The 18,450-nt window shown below is 37.8% G+C and overlaps 1 protein-coding gene and 1 pseudogene across 17 annotated transcripts in view; both read right to left on the bottom strand.

Annotated features, from left to right (window-relative positions):
• LOC112653305 (developmental pluripotency-associated protein 4-like) overlaps positions 1-14,377 on the bottom strand; it is a 33,585-nt pseudogene extending 19,208 nt beyond the window's left edge.
• MCTP1 (multiple C2 and transmembrane domain containing 1) overlaps positions 1-18,450 on the bottom strand; it is a 528,482-nt gene that overhangs the window by 334,742 nt on the left and 175,290 nt on the right. Inside the window, exon 1 of one of the 17 annotated variants that reach the window (XM_049108227.1) lies at positions 14,246-14,384. The exons of the other annotated variants lie outside the window; for them this stretch is intronic. Within the exon in view, the coding sequence (XP_048964184.1) occupies positions 14,246-14,302 (57 nt within the window). The 5' untranslated portion in view covers positions 14,303-14,384. Of the gene's footprint in view, positions 1-14,245; positions 14,385-18,450 lie in introns of those variants that run through there. 17 annotated transcript variants of the gene reach the window in all.

The following is an 18,450-nucleotide window of genomic DNA, read 5'->3' as shown; positions in this document are numbered from 1 at the left end:
GCAAATGAGACTTAGGAGGCCGTGAGAGACTAGCAGGTAACTTTTCTTTTTTCTTTTTTTTCCCCCCTGAGAGAAACTGTGAAACAACAGAACAATCTGTGCTACATACATAATTAAAACAGATGTTCTCAATCTTAATTTTCATAGCTAATTTTGACAGCCAAAGAAATGCACTTGTCTTTTGTATAGTCACCTATTTTCTCTCAAATGTGTCCTATTTCATCGCCCACTGGGATTGCTCAGAAAGAGAGGGGTGATGTGATGGAAGGTATTCATGCAACAGCAAGAGCTCTGCTATATCCTTGATAGGTCAGTGGACGGCAATAGCTATAACAGAAATTGACCATAAAATCATTTAAAGTCCACCGAATCTGAGCATTTTTATGCACCAACATTGCAGATCATAGTTTTCACTGGCTTTGCGTTCTATCTTCCATGATAGAACCCCAGAAACCACAAAGACTGGAGAGAACTGTCTTCCCGTTCTTTGTGGTGGCGTTTGTCATTTTCACACCCATGTCAAGACACTGTCTGATTGGCACCTAAATTCTCTTCTTGCACATCTGCCAACACCAGATCCATAAAAGGTCTACTAGGCTGCAGTCAAGAGCCAGCTCTGTGCTCATGACACCCCGAATCCCAGCTCTGCTTCTTCCCTGAGGAGGGGATGGTGCTGGAACAACCCGATGGAGGTACCCCTGCTCGCTGATGCCTCCTGACCACAAAGCCTGCGGTGGTCAGGAGGTCACGCTCTGTGGCGGGCGTACTCCAATCCTACAGCACAGACCAGGGAATACCTACAGGGAGCTCCAAATCCCACAGCATCCACAGTGACTCTGGCTGCTTCGTAATTTCCCTGGGATACTCTGACCACTAATCCAGAACCGAACCCATTTCCAGCCCACTGTAGGTGATGGGTTCATTCTCCCCAGGGAAGCCCAGTGTGGTGATCCAACCCATTCCTGCTACTGGTTCCTCTGCGGTGGGAGTTGCCCTGGATTGTCATGGCCTGGAAGCAACACTCTGGGTCCTTACCAATTGCACAAGATTCCGGCTATGTTTAAGGCAGGGCCATCAAGAGCATGTGGCTTCACGCAGCATGTGGATTCATGTAGCATTAGGTCCCCCACCCCCACGCAGGAGTGATGCACAAGTAGGTACCACAAAGTCTAAGGGGCAAATAAAGCTCATTCTGATCTGAACAATGGACTGCATTGGAGGGGTGCGGCCTGGTTCAGGTGCTTTGAGGGGATGGAGGGGAACATACATCTCTCACTGGGAAGACGGTACTGTCTTGGTTCAGGGAAGTTCCATAGGGTTGGGGTTGCAGGAGATAGGCCCACTTCCAAGGACAGGAGGCAAGGAATCAGAAACAAGTCGAATGGACTGGAACACAGAGTAAGGGAGGGAAGGGTGCTCGACTCTGCATAGAAATGTTGAACAAAGCAGGTTTGTGAGGAACTTCACACACACAGAGCATGCCAGTGAAAGTACGGGCCAGAAAGGCTGTGGGGTCATATGGCTCCACAGAAAACCTAAGGTTTACCAACCATTCACCAAAGCCAAAGCTGAGGCAGCAGAGGCAGCCCAGCCCAGGGCTCCACGGCACTGTCTGCTCTGCATTCATAGGTCAGGAAACAGAATCCTGAATCTTCTGAATCACGTTGGCGCCAAATACCATGCTGGGTGCTTTACAGAGGTTTTCCCTAATCCTCACAAACTTTCACATGATGGGGAAACCAAAATTAATTCTACATATCACTAGTCTCAGCTTAAAAGTCACTTTCTCAGAGTAGACTTCCCTGAGCCCATTATCTAAATTAACTTTCCCTATTATACTCTCTATTATCTTCTCCTTCATCTAATGTCACTCAGTACAGCTTATAATTTGATATTCATGAGAGTGATTAAAGCTCCTTGTTAGCATACATTGTTTCATTTTATCTGCTAACTGTGTCCCCACAGTTTCTGGCATACGGGCTCTCAGAAAATATTTTTGCACCTCTGAACACATGGAAAGGAATGCACTGAAGCGTTCACGAATTGCGTGTGTGCTCTAGAGGCCCTTGTGGGTCCCAAGTCTCACTCTATGGATTTGTGGCCACTGCACAGACTGATGTATCTAAAAGAATAATCAGGTTGAAAAATCTAAAATTCATCATCATGTAAATCAGATTGTCCTAAATAAAATTTAAAATTTAAGCAATGACTAGGTTTTTACTAAAAATCTGGCAATGATATGAGAGATGAATTTTAGTATTTTAGTTCTCCACTGGATTTCCAAGAAAAAAGAATAGAAATATGCACGTGTGAAAGTCCGTCTACTTGTACTTGTTTACCCCATTTCTGTTAGGAAAACTGTTAAGAGAGATTTCGATAGGTCTGTGAGAAAAATAAGCCTTCCTTTAGAGTAAATGTGTTTAACTGACATACAGGCTTCTTTATTATTGGATTTTCTCAGAGACACTAATGTGAGACTATTCATCACAGTTCTCTTCTGTGTGTGCAGGTACGGGGGACCCTCGGGGAGGGCTGGCATATTGATACAGCATATGGTTCTGGAGGCACCAAAGGACTCCATTCCCCTCTCCACACATAGAACAGAGTTTGTCAAGTTGCTCTTATGTTCGGGTAAAATCAGTATCAAGAAGCATTTGGTCAGTTCTGCAATACATTAAATCCTACCTTCCTAACCCTAGTTGGATAAATCCTGAACAAAACAAATTATCCAAAGGCTGAGAATATATAAACAAGAGCTTGTGAACAAGAGTCCCATCAATCACTCTACTGTCGAATTTACCCTTCAGGGTATAGGTTTTTTCAATTTTTGCCCAAGACTGTCTCATATGAGCTGATTGCTCCACAGACCACTAAATGAGAATATGCTTGCAGTATGAGAATTTGAAAGGGCCTGGGCACTGATGAGGTGGAAATACTGGCAGCACCAGGGGGTACACATTTGACTCCACACCCGACCTATGTTAACTAGCTCCAGGGAAGGAGCTAGTTATTTGTCTTTTTAGGAGCAGGAGACTGAAGCCCAGAGATGCCAAATAATGTTCTCAAGGTCACATCATATGTGGTGGGGTCTGGATTTGAACCCAGGTCTTCTAGCTCCACCTGTTTTCATGGGTTGTACTGAGAGACTCTTTCTCAAGGCTTGTTCCCTGTGCCCTTTCTGCCTCCTCGGAATAGCTTGTCACACTACTCCCCGCCAACCGGGTCACACCACAGCTCACAAAGGCCTTCTCTGATCACATCCAATCCTGCTGTACAGCTGGGCCAACATCCTCTTCAAGGAGTTCCCCGGACCCCACACCAGGGGGCCTCTTAATTCTCTCCTAGCCTTGGCAGAGAAGGACCAACCGGCACCGTAGAGCTTGCCAAAGTTATTTTTAGGAGTTTTGGTTGTTCAGCAGAATCTCAGCTTCCTCACCTCATCCGTTTTCTCTTTATCCAGACTCATGGCTTGACTTTCCTCTGCTGCTCAGGTGTGGTTGAGAGCCTTTGACTCAGAACTGAGGGCCATTCATGGGTGTACTTTGTCATTATTATGCTCTAATGCCTCCCAACTGCCCCACCTCCTCAACCTCACCAAGTAGAAAGGGGGGAAGTGGCTGAAGGCAGCCCTGGCTACATTCACAGTGCACATATTCCGTGAGTTCTCCAACAAATATCCTTCATTCACCTCTGTCTCCCCAAATGATTATTCTACTCAGAAGGTTTCTCCAAGTGGCCTCTTGGTCCTAGGACAGCTCTGCCAGTAGATCAGGGTCTCTCTCTGGTGTTTTCTCAACAGGGAGGTGCTAAGTGGCACAGAACATCAGATTGCAAAGTTATGGAAGAAGCAGCCAGGGCAGTGAATTGGGAGCACTCTAGACATGATACAAGGTAGCAAAGTGAGAGGCTGAAGAGGAGGAGTAATGAATGAACCAGGGCTCAGTGTTTCCTGCCATGACTGTTGGTCTCATCAAGTCAGAAACCTGGACACTTCTTCTCACTCACCCTTATGGCCAGCCACCAAACACCAGACAGAGCAAATCTACACCCAATCTGGGACACCCATACTCTCTATTCCACTCCCATATTACTGCCTTTGTTTCCCTAGTTGTATTTTGCCTAGACTGATGTAAAAGCCTCCAAATGGGTTTTCCTGACTTTTAAATCATCCCTCTCAAAGCTTCATAATTCCAATTCCAATTCCCTCAAGATACTTTTTTGGTGCCTCGAGTTTTCTTACCTTGGGGTGAACACTGCAATCACTTGAGTGTTTTTTCCAGATTTACATTCTTAAACTCTACCCATAATTTCATCAATAAGAATCATTTGGGCATAGGACCTGGGTACATACAGTTTTTTTTTTTTTTTTTTTTTCAGATTCCTGGCGAATCTGGTGCACCATCCAGTTGAAAAAGAACTGCCCTATAAGCTGAAGGCCAAGCTCTGCAGTGTGGCATTGAAAGACCTTTATGAGCTGACTTGCTTTGACATGCCTCATCAGCCATTCCCCTCTATCAACCTTAGACTCCAAAAATACTGTTTTTTGTCTTTTTAAACCAGCTTCCTAAATTGGTATGTTGAGCCATGCCTCTGTGCCTGTGCTCTTACCACCTGGAAAATGACAACACATCCTTCTAGATCCAGCTTAAGGAATTGTTCTGTGAAATCTAACCCACCTCCTGCTTCAGAGTTTCATCACTCCCACCTTGAGCTTCCATTGTTTCTTGAAAAAACCAGTTCAGAAATACAGTATTTTAGATGGTTCTGACATTATTCAATGAGGTAAAAGTCAAATTACTCTTAAAAATTCCTTAAATCACTCATAAAGTAAACACTTTGCTTTAAAAAACAGTAATATGTGTACATATGTATACACACATGCAGAGACTATTATGCAGTATTGCTGTTTAAACACTAGTTATACTCAATAGGGAGCTCACATGGATTTGTAGGGACAGAGACCCCAAGGGAACAGTAAATTCATTGTCCCAATCTACCTTCCCTTTAGGACTTTCAGTCACCAAGGGGAATATTTCATCTGTGTTTCTCAAGAGTGTTCCACGATAGGAGTAGGTAATATTTTTGAGAATAGGCTTATTTGAGAAATATCAGGTGAGAGCATATTGAACAAATCCCCCTTTTAAAGCTTTTAAAGTGCCTGTCTTTTGCCTCCAGTGTGAATATGCAAAAGGAGAACACAATATTTCACATTTCCCAAAATTATTTGATTACAGACTGTCATTTTCATAGAACTAGCATTCCAAAGAATACTCTGGAAAAAAATCTGCCTTCCTCATTCCTCACTGCAGTTGCAAATGAGAAGCCAAATGAGACATGATTGTTCTGGTTCTTATCCAAAAAGAAGAGGGCAGAGCACATTACCTGGCATGGCCTGCATCTGAGCCATTTCCTAAAGGGGCCTCCCACCTGGAGATGTGCTTACCACCTGAGTGCTGATGCCTGGGTGTGGCGCTTGGCTCCCCAGCCGCCACCAAGGGAGAGGCAGTGAGGCTGGCACTTCCAGTGCATTATTCACTTAAAGGACAAAAGTGTAGTTATTAGAACAGTTCTTAGTAAAAAAAAAAAAAAAAAAAAAAAAAAAGAACAGTTCTTAGTAATTGTGGCCACTTATTTGGTAAAATGATTAAAATAAATATGTTGTATATGAAAACAATTTGCATTTATGAAGTTGTCAGTTTGATGTAGGCATTCATTTTGAAGATCTGGAACACTGGAGGTGTGTAAAAGTACAACTTAGATGTGCAAAAGTGGTTTCATGTGAACCTATCCCCGTCATTACAAGTGCATCTGCAGTGCCAAGAGAGTCAAGATAAACTTTCAGGTGTCAGGAAAAGCTTCTGTTATAGACTCTGTGGTTAAAATATACCCTTCCAAAAAATATGGCAAAAAAAATTGCTTAATAGTCAAAAAGAAATTAGGCCAAATTTAAATTGATTTATGCTGTGCACAACTAGCATTTTAATTTGAAGTGCAAACCCAATGTACTATTTGAAGACTAAATTCGGGTCGTGATGCTCTCATTGACTCATGCAGTAAAAAGATCGCAGAGTTGCATGTTAGGAACCCCATGCCCAGCTGGGCTCTGTCGGGAGCTGGATGTAGATATAACCTTGGAAAAGTCATTTACTTTGCCTGTGCCATAATATTTTTCATTTGCAAAAAGAGACAGTTGAGCTAGATGATCTCTAAGGCACTTTCAATTACAAAATTTTATGAACATAAATGACGTTTTTGCTCAGATAGAGAAATCGTGGGAATTTTATAGGTGGTACATTTTGGCTCACTGACCTATACTTTTTGAATAAAACTGATGCTTAGTTTTAATTTTCTCCTTATGTGCTGTTTAAAAAAATATAATTAGAATAGTAAAATATAATAGTAATCTTTTATGAAAACATACAAAAATAATAGACACAGTGAGAAAGAATTCAAGATATGATGAGGAAAGTATTGTTATGCAGCAGACCTTAGTTGATTCCTGAAAAAAAAAAAAAAACTTAGTGTCTGATATGTTAAAAAAAAAAAAAACATCCAAATGGGGACTCTGCCCTTTGTTGTAAAGCACCTGTCACATAAGAGCCAAAGAACAGGACTGCTTTTCCAATAAATTTGTTTCCATTGTCTAAAACTTACATATTTTGACCCTAAAGGTTGTGTATGATCAAGTGTTTGTACAGGAAAATTTTCTGTTCTTTTCTCCTTGGAAAGTTTGAAACAATGATCACTTTAATACCTTCTCCTAAAAATAACTATAAGTCATATTCCTGTCGACATCAGTGGCTTCCCGGTAAAAATCTGCATACTTCTGGGTTGCAGTGTACTTTTCAAAAACTTCTGAACATTAATATTTCGTGTAGTTTATCAAATATTTAAAAGAGGTAATAAAGCTACAGTCTTCTTATGTCTGCTGTATTCATGATTTTTGTAGCAATTTACACACTTGGAGTATACATTTGCCATGAGGCATTAATTCATTCATCTGTCCCCCCCACATATCTATTTATAGCATGAACATTTCTCAAACTCTAGGCTTGAATTTAGCAGAAATTTTTCAGCCACTTTGGCTAGATAAACGTGGAAGTAATTGTTTCAGAACTGAGTTGAAAATAAAAAGCAACCACTGATTTGAAAATGAAAAAGAAAGAAAAGAATCCTACCCAAAAATAATTCCCACTCTTTGGGAAACAAATGAGGCATAGAGGATGAATCCTTTATTTGAGGGATGTTAAAACTAAAGCCCAGACTGTACAGTATAGAATTCAGGTCTCCTGTGGCCAGGGTAATGCTTTCCACTGATTTTTTACTTGAAGCATGCTATTTCCAAGGTAGGAAAATCACCACGAGAAACAGCGACCCATAGGAAACAATTGCACTTCAAATAACACAAGGCACCTGTTCACCAAGGAATAGAGTTTCCTCAAATAGTGAACATATGCTATTGTGTTTAGGACCAGGAAAAAGAAAAGGCCAGCCAATTATTTGTGTGTGTGTGTGTGTGTGTGTGTGTGTGTGTGTGTACTAATTGGGATTTTTTCTTTGTGTGTGTGTGCATGTTTCATTTTTAATCATTCCTTTGGGCCAAGGCCAAATGTGCAATTTTCCCAATAGAGTTGCTCCTATTGTCTAAAACTTTATATTTTGTGTTTGATCAAATGTTTTTACAGGATAGTTTTCTCTGTGTTTTTCCCCCTTGGAAAATTTGAAACAATAACCACCTTAATACCCTCTTTCGAAATCTGCAGCATTCTCTAACCTAACTCTTTAGTCACTATCCTCATTTTGGAAACCATCCCTCACAATGACTGGTTGATACCAAATAAATTTTGGTTCCCAGACTTTTTAGTTTGAGCTCTCCAATGAAATTTTGTGGAAAAAAACAAGGCTTCTCTTCTAAGATTGAAAGAAATAGATATTTTTATAAAAAAAGCATTTAAAATGATTTTTAAAAATCCCTTTCTCTTTAATTCTGTCTCAATTGTTTGTTTTGCATTTTATTTTTCATAATAAATCCTAAAAGTCACACTTTGATAATTCCCATTCATTTAGGTATTCAAATTATTTTGATCTTTTGATTTTACCTAATCTCTCTCTGCATATGTATAATGCATATAAATTATAATGTATATCTGCATACATTTAGGTTTTGAATCAAGAGAGTAAAGCAATGATGCTTCCTATGTGTTATTAAAGAAACTCCAATACAAAACAGTGGGAAAACTTGTGGCAAGAAATGACTTCCGGCTCTATTAGTTTCACACTGAAAATTATCAGATGATGAAATATGAGATTAATTGAGCTAAACTCTTTCACACCTTATACTTCATTCCTTTGTACCCACATGCTCAGGGAGAGTCTGGTCCCAATCCAGTCTCAGCTACATGAGTCATGACTCAGAGCAGATCTGGAGAAGTCCCAGTACATCCCTACCATCCATCCATCCATCCATCCATCCATCCATTCAACTTGCCAGAAAGCCTTACTGAGAGTCTACCATGTATTAGTCATCATGCTAACACTAAGGGTACACAATTTGTGAAGAAAGTCCTTGTATACAAAACCTGAAGACACATGAAGGTTTGAAAATTACCCAAGAATTCCAAGCATAACTTGTGGAGTCTCTGGAGAAAGCAGATCAAAATGCACCCAGTTGTACAATAGACCTAAACTTCTACTATTCATTTAATGTGTTCTTTCCCCAAATAATACCTTTCATAAGGAAATGCTTAGGGAGTGTACAGAGAAAAGGAGATAGAACATTAATCTTCCCTCAAAACACAAAAATTTCCACAAGCTTTTCTGGGACTGTATAAGTTGATTAAGTGTACATTGAAAACTGTCTCAAAAGAAGGAAATCTTTTCATATTGCCAAAGACTAGGATCATGTAGGAGAACTCACCATTCATTATGTTTGCTCATTCCAGACACATTTTGCATTGTTATTAGTCTCATCTTATATGAATTCCTGAGTTAATTTAATATATTTCTAGCTCATAAAGGCCTGGATTTCATTAAGAATGAGAATGTTGGAGTCCTTGAAATGATTAAATGCATTAACATTAAAAAGATTTCTTTGCCTCTCTGTCGCACTTTAAAACTTCCTATCACTGGGATTAAGGGATTCTAACTGGAGGTAGCATAAAATGTAGTCACGTAACGCAGCTCTGAAATCTGACTGCCTTGGTTCAATGCTAGTCATTCTATAACCATTTGTATCATGTCAGGGATGAGTCACTTAATTTCTAAATACTTCAGTTTCTCCATCTTTCAAATGAGAATAATAATAGTGCCCAAATTTCATAAGACAGTTTTAAGAAATTAAATTAGTTCATAAAAAGCTATTATATAGTTAAATGTTAAATGTTAGATGTTAAATGTTAAATGTTAGTTTATTAGAGTTAAATGTTAGACATTACTGTTATTTTCATCTTGGACAAAAACATTTGTACAGTGAGGGATTTGGAACTTGATTTGTTACTTTTGGGGATGCTATAAATTGTCATGAATAAATATCACTAATCCCATTCTACTACTGAAATGACTCAAGTAAAGGAAGATCAAGTGACTAATTTGAGTATCTTTACAAAATTAATATGGAATTAAAACTCAACAAAGAATCTCCAAAGCTTTCTTGGGCTTCTCTCAAGGGAATGTTTTTACAAATCTTGATAGTTATACTAAATGGCACACTGATAAGCTTTTCAAATGAGTTCAAAGTGCTTCACCCACCTTGATGTTCACAGGACCATTAATCAATATTTACCAAGCACCTATAGGATATGTGGGATGATTGTCTGGCTCTAATGTGAAATTTCCTGAACTTTGTAGACAGAGAAACAAAATCAAAACAAGACTGTTACCTCCAAAACCACAGGAAGGGTCAATATTAACAAAGAAGTATTGATTCCTGCTACTACAAGCCTAGTGCTGAGGCTCTGTCCCTTAAACAGCACATTATCACTTTGCATTTTTAGTTTTTAAAGACCCTTACTTCATTATCTCATCTGTTTTTCTTTACCTCCCGGTGGTTATATAGCATATTCATACAGTTCTAGGAATCAAAGTAAGCAGTGAACTTTATTCCAAGCAGGGCTAGGATCTGTTAGTAAGATAGCATGATAAAAAATACCACTTATTACTGAAGCTAGAAATTGGAGTATAGGATATACAGGTAGCATATAACTTTCATAAGCGTTACATTTTTTAAAAAGAAATGATGATCATCTTTTGATTCTCTGGAGTAAAAAATTACTTTTATTAATACTACCAATGCATTTTTTAATTAACCTGTCTTTTAATCTTAATATTAAGAGGTTAAAGAAAAATTTTCTTTATAAGCTCATTGTCTTCATGGGTATAGTAAGATATAGGTCATTAACATTAGTAACTTGAAAAGTCATCTTTCTCTCATGTCATGTCTCTGATAAAGACAAGAGTTTCATAAATATAAAATAGATCAATTCTAACAAAAATGGTTGCAAGTTTATTGGCTATTTAAATTTCCCTAATCTCTTTTTAAGGATAAGCATCTGGAGAATATCTTTTTGCTCACTACTCTCAACAAACATGTCAAAATAATCTCCCATACTACCTACAATTTTAAAAGCTGCAAAATCTACCCATATCCATTATGCATATGTACCTTTACGAGTACAAGATTTGGACACTCTGTGGCAAAAGCTAAGAGATTGCAAGAGTCAGATGTTATGGTCTGATAATCATTCCAAAAATTCATGCTCCATTAAACTAGATCCAACAGAGAATCCTCAGCCCACAAAACCTATACCCAAGGTCATATGTCTTCTGCAAGATATTCTCCAAGGATATAGTTTTCAATAAAGATGTTTATCAATATTAAAAAATACATATTTTTTAAAAACCCTATTAGTGCAAGTCAAGAAACGGCTAGTCTTCTGATCAATCTCTAGGTAACTAAGCAGATAGAAAGACCCAGGTTTTGGTCTTGGCTCAGATACTAGCTTGAGTGAAGCAAGGCACCTTTTTAACTCTTGTGGATCTTAATTCCCTTCTTGGTGAATTGAGAATTTGTGAGATGACATTAAGTTCTCTTCCAAATACACAATTTTGTATATCTTATGTTGTGATAGTGTTACTTTTAAGCTCTATGGAGTTTACAAGGAATCGCATGCGCACAGTCTCATTTGATCCTCAAAACTGATTTTCAGAAGTAGGTGGAGGAGTTAGCATTGCTCTTCTTTTTACCAGCAAGTGGGCTACTTTTGATATCCAATAGGATTTATTAGAGATAGTAGAACCTAAAGCATCTTCCAGAAAGATTTCATTTTCAGGAGTCAGAATGAATACTCCATAAATTTTTTTTTCAAACCTGTCAAAGCCTTACCTAAACAAAAAATCTTTAAAAACAAAGAAAAAATGTCATACTATGTGCTTCTGCTGCTGCAGTCCCCAGCTGAGGACGTCACGCTGCTTTTAGGTTGAAAATTTTTTTTTTAATTTTTATTTATTTATGATAGTCACAGAGAGAGAGAGAGAGAGAGAGAGAGAGAGAGAGAGAGAGGCAGAGGGAGAAGCAGGCTCCATGCACCGGGAGCCCGATGTGGGATTCGATCCCGGGTCTCCAGGATCGCGCCCTGGGCCAAAGGCAGGCGCCAAACCGCTGCGCCACCCAGGGATCCCTTTTAGATTGAAAATTAAATTTAGTTGCCACTTGATAAATATCTTTTGAGTGAGGATGGGTTTCCTTGAGGAAATTTTAAAGGAGTACCAGGACTTAGGTAAAATTGGGTTTGGGGGTTTTATTTTTGGAGCTCATTCCTGTAAAACATTTTTATATAAGCTGGAAATTAACTAGTAAAATAGTTTACAAAGAGCAGAAAAGGGAGCCTTTTATTACTGAAAAGAAATATTCTGAATCCAGAGTGGAATCCTGAGTAGCTCTGATGCCTTGTCAGCTCCTTTACTATATAGGAAGACAAAGAAAGAAGTTCTCAAAAATATGTGTCACACTTTACAGTTAATAAAATACAGATAAAATTTGATCCTTGCAAGCAATCCTGTAAGGCCAAAAGGGTTTTCTCAACCAAGCTCCCAATTATTCTTCATCTCAGAGGTCAAGGGATTTCCTGAATAACTAAGATCCACAGGTTATTGATAGACTCATTTTAGCTATTCTATTTGACCTCTTTCCTTGTCAAAACCATTTTGATTGAGAGGTGAGAGATAGAAATAGTATACTACGTGTTTCTGCTCTTTTTCCTTCCCTCTCCCCATGCTTTCCTATACCCTTTCTGGAAGTGTACGGAATATAGCCAAAGAATGGGGACCGCAGCAAGGAAGGAGGGGAAACAAGGTGCCTCAATTATCTCACCACATAATTACCAGCTAGCTATCCAATGTCATAAATAAAAAGTCCATATTTGAAACAGAGCAGAATGTAAAGACTTAATTTCACAAAATTTTGTCAGTTTGAGTTTTAATTCATAACAACAGCTCATATGGCTATTGTAATCCATATTTAAGAATCTGAAACAAAGTATAAGAACATATGTTTTTGTCTTGATGTAGATGTGTTCTATCCTTTCTATTGACATTTAGTAATTCACATATGATATAAGGAAAAATTCTCAAGCCGAACCCTTAACGAACCAGAATAGAGCTCCCTTTCTGCCCAGGCAAAAAAGCAGAGTCTGATACACATTTGGCATCAGAATATTCTATTTATAATATCTTGGATTTTAATCTTTTGGGATATGTGCCTTTTCACTATGCAAGTTCCCAAAGGCTCTCACACTGTTAAGTCATTTTCCCGAAAGTTCTTTATTTTCTCAATTTGGAATACTGCCTTCATATATGTTTGGAAGTTGGGCTAATTTTATTTATTTATTTAAGATTGTATTTATTTATTTGAAAGAGAGAGAGCATGAGTGAGGGTGGGGAGATTGACAGAGGGAGAGGGAGAAGCAGGCTCCCTGCAAGCAGTGAGCCCCAGGACACAGGGCTCTGCCCCAGGACCCCAGGATCATGACCTGAGCAGAAGGCAGACACTTAACCAACTGAGCCACCCAGGCGCCCCTGGAAGTTGAACTAATTTTCATTTCCCCTTCAAACAAGTGGAAAACTACATGCCTTCCAACAGTTGACTGACCCCCTGACCTTTGTGAAAACATGAATTATTCAATATATACCTAATGAAAAGTAATTTCCACGTTGTAGTTAGAATCAAGTGATTTTGTAATGAATATAATTTTGAATAGAAATGAAACAATCTATAAGCATGACAGTGGGTCAATCAAGAAGAAAGTATTCTAATGCCAAGTGTCACAAAGCATACAAAAAGCCCTCGATTCATTAATTTTACCAATTCACAGCTACAGCTCTCAAAATCAAATTAACCTTTTCTACCTCAAAAGAATTCATAGTCCTTAAATATGAGTGTCCAAAATTATGTGACACCAGACACCAACATTAGATCTGATTTGATGTCATTTCTCTAATCAAAAAAAAACACCAAGACAGCATTCCTGTTATTCACCCCAACCTGTCAGCAGCAAGCTTAAAGCATGGAAAAACAGATCCCTCATTCACTTTTCTATCCACAGATTTTCCTATCCATACAGTTTATGAGTGTCTCTAAGAACAACTGAGGAAGTGGGTTTGTGATAAACTCATGCGCATTTTAAAGCTTACAGCAATTAGAAGTTTATGAATATGGTAGCCTTTCACTTATATAGAAAGCCAAATATGAAAGAGACTTTCATTACGTTTCAACTTGCAACTTCCTAATAATTATTAATACCACTTTCTATTTCAGTGGAGAAATACAGTTGTCAAGCTATGGTTATTTAGAGTAAGATCCAAGCATAATCATATGAATTTTATGGATGTTTCACCTTTAATCAAGATCAAAGAGCAGCAGAAAGGGGGGAAAAAAAGAAGCTGGTACTATTTAATTCTTAAAAAGAAAAGAAAAACTAAAATGTTATAAAATTACTAGAACGTTTCCGCTTCTCAGGTATTGCATTTTTTTTATTAAAAAAAAAACTATTATAAAGGAACTATCAATCTATTCAATTAAGTATCTCACAAATGGATTGTACTGTAAGTTTAAAATGACTTGCGTTAGAATCTCAAATGCCACCTTCAAATACCTGTGAGGAGGCATTTTCTGAAGCATAATCATATGAAAACTGCCACGTTCATTCTAGGCTGTGCCAATGCAATGAGCAAACCAAAATATGGAACTTACCTTATTATAAACAAATGGCAAATTGCAGGCACTTTTGAGCTTGCAGGTGTCTAGCATCGTTGATTAGAAATAAACAAAACATCTTTCATCCCAGTGAGCAAACTGCATATTCAGACTTGGCTTTCTTCCCTGAATCCTTTCAAGAGAGGCTGTTCACCTCCAAGGGCTAGTAACAGCCTCTTCACAGAGCACTTGCTGCTCTGAACTGCAGCCACTTAGAATGAAAGTAAGAGGAACCCGTGATGCTTAAATACGGTAGCTTCACATTCACAGGATATGACTCAACTCTCTCTCACACCAGTCGGGGTGTTCCCCCTCCCAAAACTGTTAGATTACATAACAAACATCACATTTGGGGTTCGAACCAGTTTGTAAACTCAAATGTAAACACTGCACCCATTAAAATCAAACGTGTGTTTTTAAAATAATCACCTCTTCCCTGTGGCACAAGCCACAGATGGAAAGGAGAACAAGGTGGCACAGAGAAAACTCTTCTGCTTTCTCTCTGCAGTGAATCAACATCAAGTTATTAAATGTGTGTCGACTTGCTGGCATCGCCCTGAAAGAGGCACGCTAAAGTCACTAGCATTCCCTGTGGTTCATCAACACTGTGTAGACCCAAACTCTTATCTCAATGTGCAAGAAATGGCAGTTCTACACAACACAACAGAATCTCCTTCACGAAGTAGGGAATGGAAATAGATCTTTGTGGTTTGCTGTTGCTGATTCCCACAGAAATCCTGTCCCACGCTGTCATTACCTGGCGATGCTTGCTCTGCCTACCTGTCCAATTCAGAGCCCTCCTTTATCTGTTTCGTGAACATTTCTAAAGGAACATGACTAATGACACAACTCCTTTAGTAAATGTGGCAATTTTCTTTGCTTTCTCCGCCACCCACTGCCTCTTAACTCTGAGCTGTGTTAAGCTTGATCACACATTGAATTATTATATTTATACACCTCAGTCAATGAATATTACAGACTTGATCCTTGGAGAAAATCTACTACATAAATTCAATTGCCATCGGCATGATCAAGGACAATAAGATGAGAAAGCGTGTCATTTATAGCAAATTGAAACCACATAGACTAGGACTGTTCAATAGACATATAAGGTAAGCCACATGGGTAATTTTAAACTCTTTAATGTAGTCACATTAAAAAAGAGAAATACGCAAAATTAGTTTTAATAATGCTTACCCCAATGTATCTAAAATATTACAATTTCATTGCATAACTGACATAAAAATTATTAATTATCTTATAATTTTTGTACTACTCTTAGGGATCTGATGTACGCTACTCTTAGGGATCCGATGTATGTTTTACATTTATAGCACATTTTAATTCAAAGTAGCTATCATCGAGTGCTCAATTGCCATATGTGGCTAGTGGCTACTGTATCTGCAGTATAGGTCTGGAGTTTGGGATTCACTTTTCATCCTCAATTTGCAGTTCAAACATTCTCTCTTTAGAAAGGTCTGCCCTTACACCTTAGCTAACTTTCCCCAATTATTTTCCATCTCATGATCCTTTTCATTTCCTTCATAGTGCATCACAACCTGGAATTTTCTCCTTTATTTGTTCATTTACTTATTTATGGTCTGTGGTCCCTAACAATAATGTAAGAAATCTGAGGGCAGAGATCTTGTAGTCAATATTTTATCCCCAGCCTCTGGCATGGTGCTGAGTATATAGTGGTATTTAATAAACACTATTTAGTAAATAAATAAACAAAATATAGAATTTAGGCTAATATTCGGCAAATAATACAATATTTAAAAAGGTGTTCTAAGACAAGGTATTTATCATATAAAAGATATAACCTATCATATCACTGAACTTTCACAGCAAATATATTAAGACTTTTCCTGAATTGGAAAAATTACGTCTTTCTCGTAATGTTAATGATCTTCAGTCTATTACATGCTTTATTTTCATATACAATAGTATTTGTTTCATTATTCTAGTAAATATTTGGAAACATACTTATATGAATACTTTGGGTCCTTATAAGATAAACCTGTACACCATTAGGATGCCTATTCATCTCCTACTCATGAAAACATAAAACATTATAAGACATTTGTAGGAGACATTGATATATTTGCCTGACTGGCATATATGCCTCCTCCTTCTGATGTCATCATTCTGATTTTCATTTGACAAGTCACCCATCCATCCCTCCATCCCAATAGGTACTGTTTGGGTAATGCTGACCAGGCCCCAGAAGTGGGCATGTGACCCAGGCATGACCAACTAGTGTATACTATCTACAGAGTTACAGTGATAGGGTCAAGGATGGGCACATAACCCAAGCTGGTACAGTGACAGTCAACACTCTACTTTTGCAGATAATATGAAAGAGGTTGTTCAGTTTACAGATCATAAACCTAGAACTGCTGGTTGACATATGTGCTACTACATGAGGTGAGTTGTCTAAAAATGAAGCCAATCAAGAGAAAAACAAAGTCAAAGATGTGAAGGGCAGATTCCTGATGCTATTGTGGTTCCTAGATCTGGCCACTCCATTAAGTCACATTTGCTCCTGTTATAGTGATGAATGCACTAGAACATTCACTGCAGAATTGTTTTTCATAGTGAAAAAATGGAAACTTTGCAATGGGCCATGAACAGCAGAAGGGTTAAATAAACAATGGGTTCGCCATACTAAGGAATATTATGAAGTTATTAAAAAGAACCAGGCTATCTAGATCCACCACCCTGTAAGACTCCCTAAAAAATATTAAATAGAAATGACACATTCCAGAGATGTACATTATCTCAGTTATGGGAATATAGATTTTTACATGCAAATTCACAGAAAGGAATCTGGATGGATTATGCACCAATTTTGGACAAGTCATTATATCTGGGAAGGAGGTTTGAAATAAGGAAGTGATCCAATCTTTTCGCTCAGTGTGTTATCCATTTCATAAATCTTACAAAAATAAATTCACATATTCTGTAGAAAATTTGAAAAGAACATGTTATTTTTAAAACAGAATCACAATTTGATATTTTATAAGCCTATATTTTACTATATTATTCTCACTCTAAGTGGACTACCCTATTATTATTTTTAAAACACTGTAGCAAATAGGAAAGTGCTCTTCTCTCCTTCCATCTTTTGATATTTATTACTTTTAAATATATGATTTTTTAAATTTAAAAGTCTACTTTTTTCAGTTATTTATCTCTATTTCTTGGGTCAGAAATATGGAGACTAGTAAGTGTTCCTCAGTCATTACTCCTGAAGCATTCCCAGCAATAGTATCAGATTGCATATCTAAAGGGGAACTTAGAAGAACTCCTAATTCTAATGGGCACTTCAGTTCAGCATTTATGGAGTATCTGCTGGGTGCCTGTGTTGTGTTAGAAAGCATACACAAGAAGAAGTCCCACATAACCAAGAGATATACAGTCTAAGTGAGAAAAAAACTTGTAAGCAAATGATGATGATGATGATGATGATGATGATGAAATGAAGAAGTAACGGTGTTCTGGAAACTGTGCTAATTCATTATTTAATAGTAGTTTAAATAACATGGAGTAAATGTTACTGTAAGAGATATATATAAGGTCTTTCCAAAACAGAGAGAAGAGAATATGCTATCACATTGTACCCCAAAGATCAATCAATACATAAAGTGGTCATATTTGAGGTAGTATGGACCTGAGAGATATAGCAAGAACTAGACCTGATATTTCTATTTTCCCAATCGGATCACATGTAAATTAATTCTAATACAGTTAGAAGACTAATAGCAATTAAAAGCTGGGCTATTTGTTTGAAAAAGATGCTTCCTTGGAAAATTTCATTTTTACAGTTAGTGATTTGATCACATAATGATACCGCCTCCATTCATTAGAGACAAAGTTAAAAAAAAAACAAAGCCCAATAGTTCTTAGGAATCCTAGGAAGTAGCGCATCTATTTGTATCAGATTATTAATAATTTATAACACTAAAGTTAGAAATAAACTCTTGTTCCTTGAAGAAATCCACTGGTGAACAAATTTTGTTTAGGCATCCAAATGTACTTTGTTTGCAAATACGAATGTTCACATTCTGTTTCTCTCCTTGGAGGTAATATCTATGGCCTTTACAAAAAAGTACAGAATATGAGAGTACTTAATATTCTTCACCCAGGAGGAAGAAAAGACCGTTAAGCTAGAAAGACAAAAGGGTGGCCTGCAGCATCCC

This window comes from Canis lupus, chromosome 3 (genome assembly GCF_003254725.2).
Source record: "Canis lupus dingo isolate Sandy chromosome 3, ASM325472v2, whole genome shotgun sequence".
NCBI lineage: Eukaryota > Metazoa > Chordata > Mammalia > Carnivora > Canidae > Canis > Canis lupus.
Note: the sequence above shows the minus strand (reverse complement) of the source record. Positions and strands in the feature narration are given on the sequence as shown.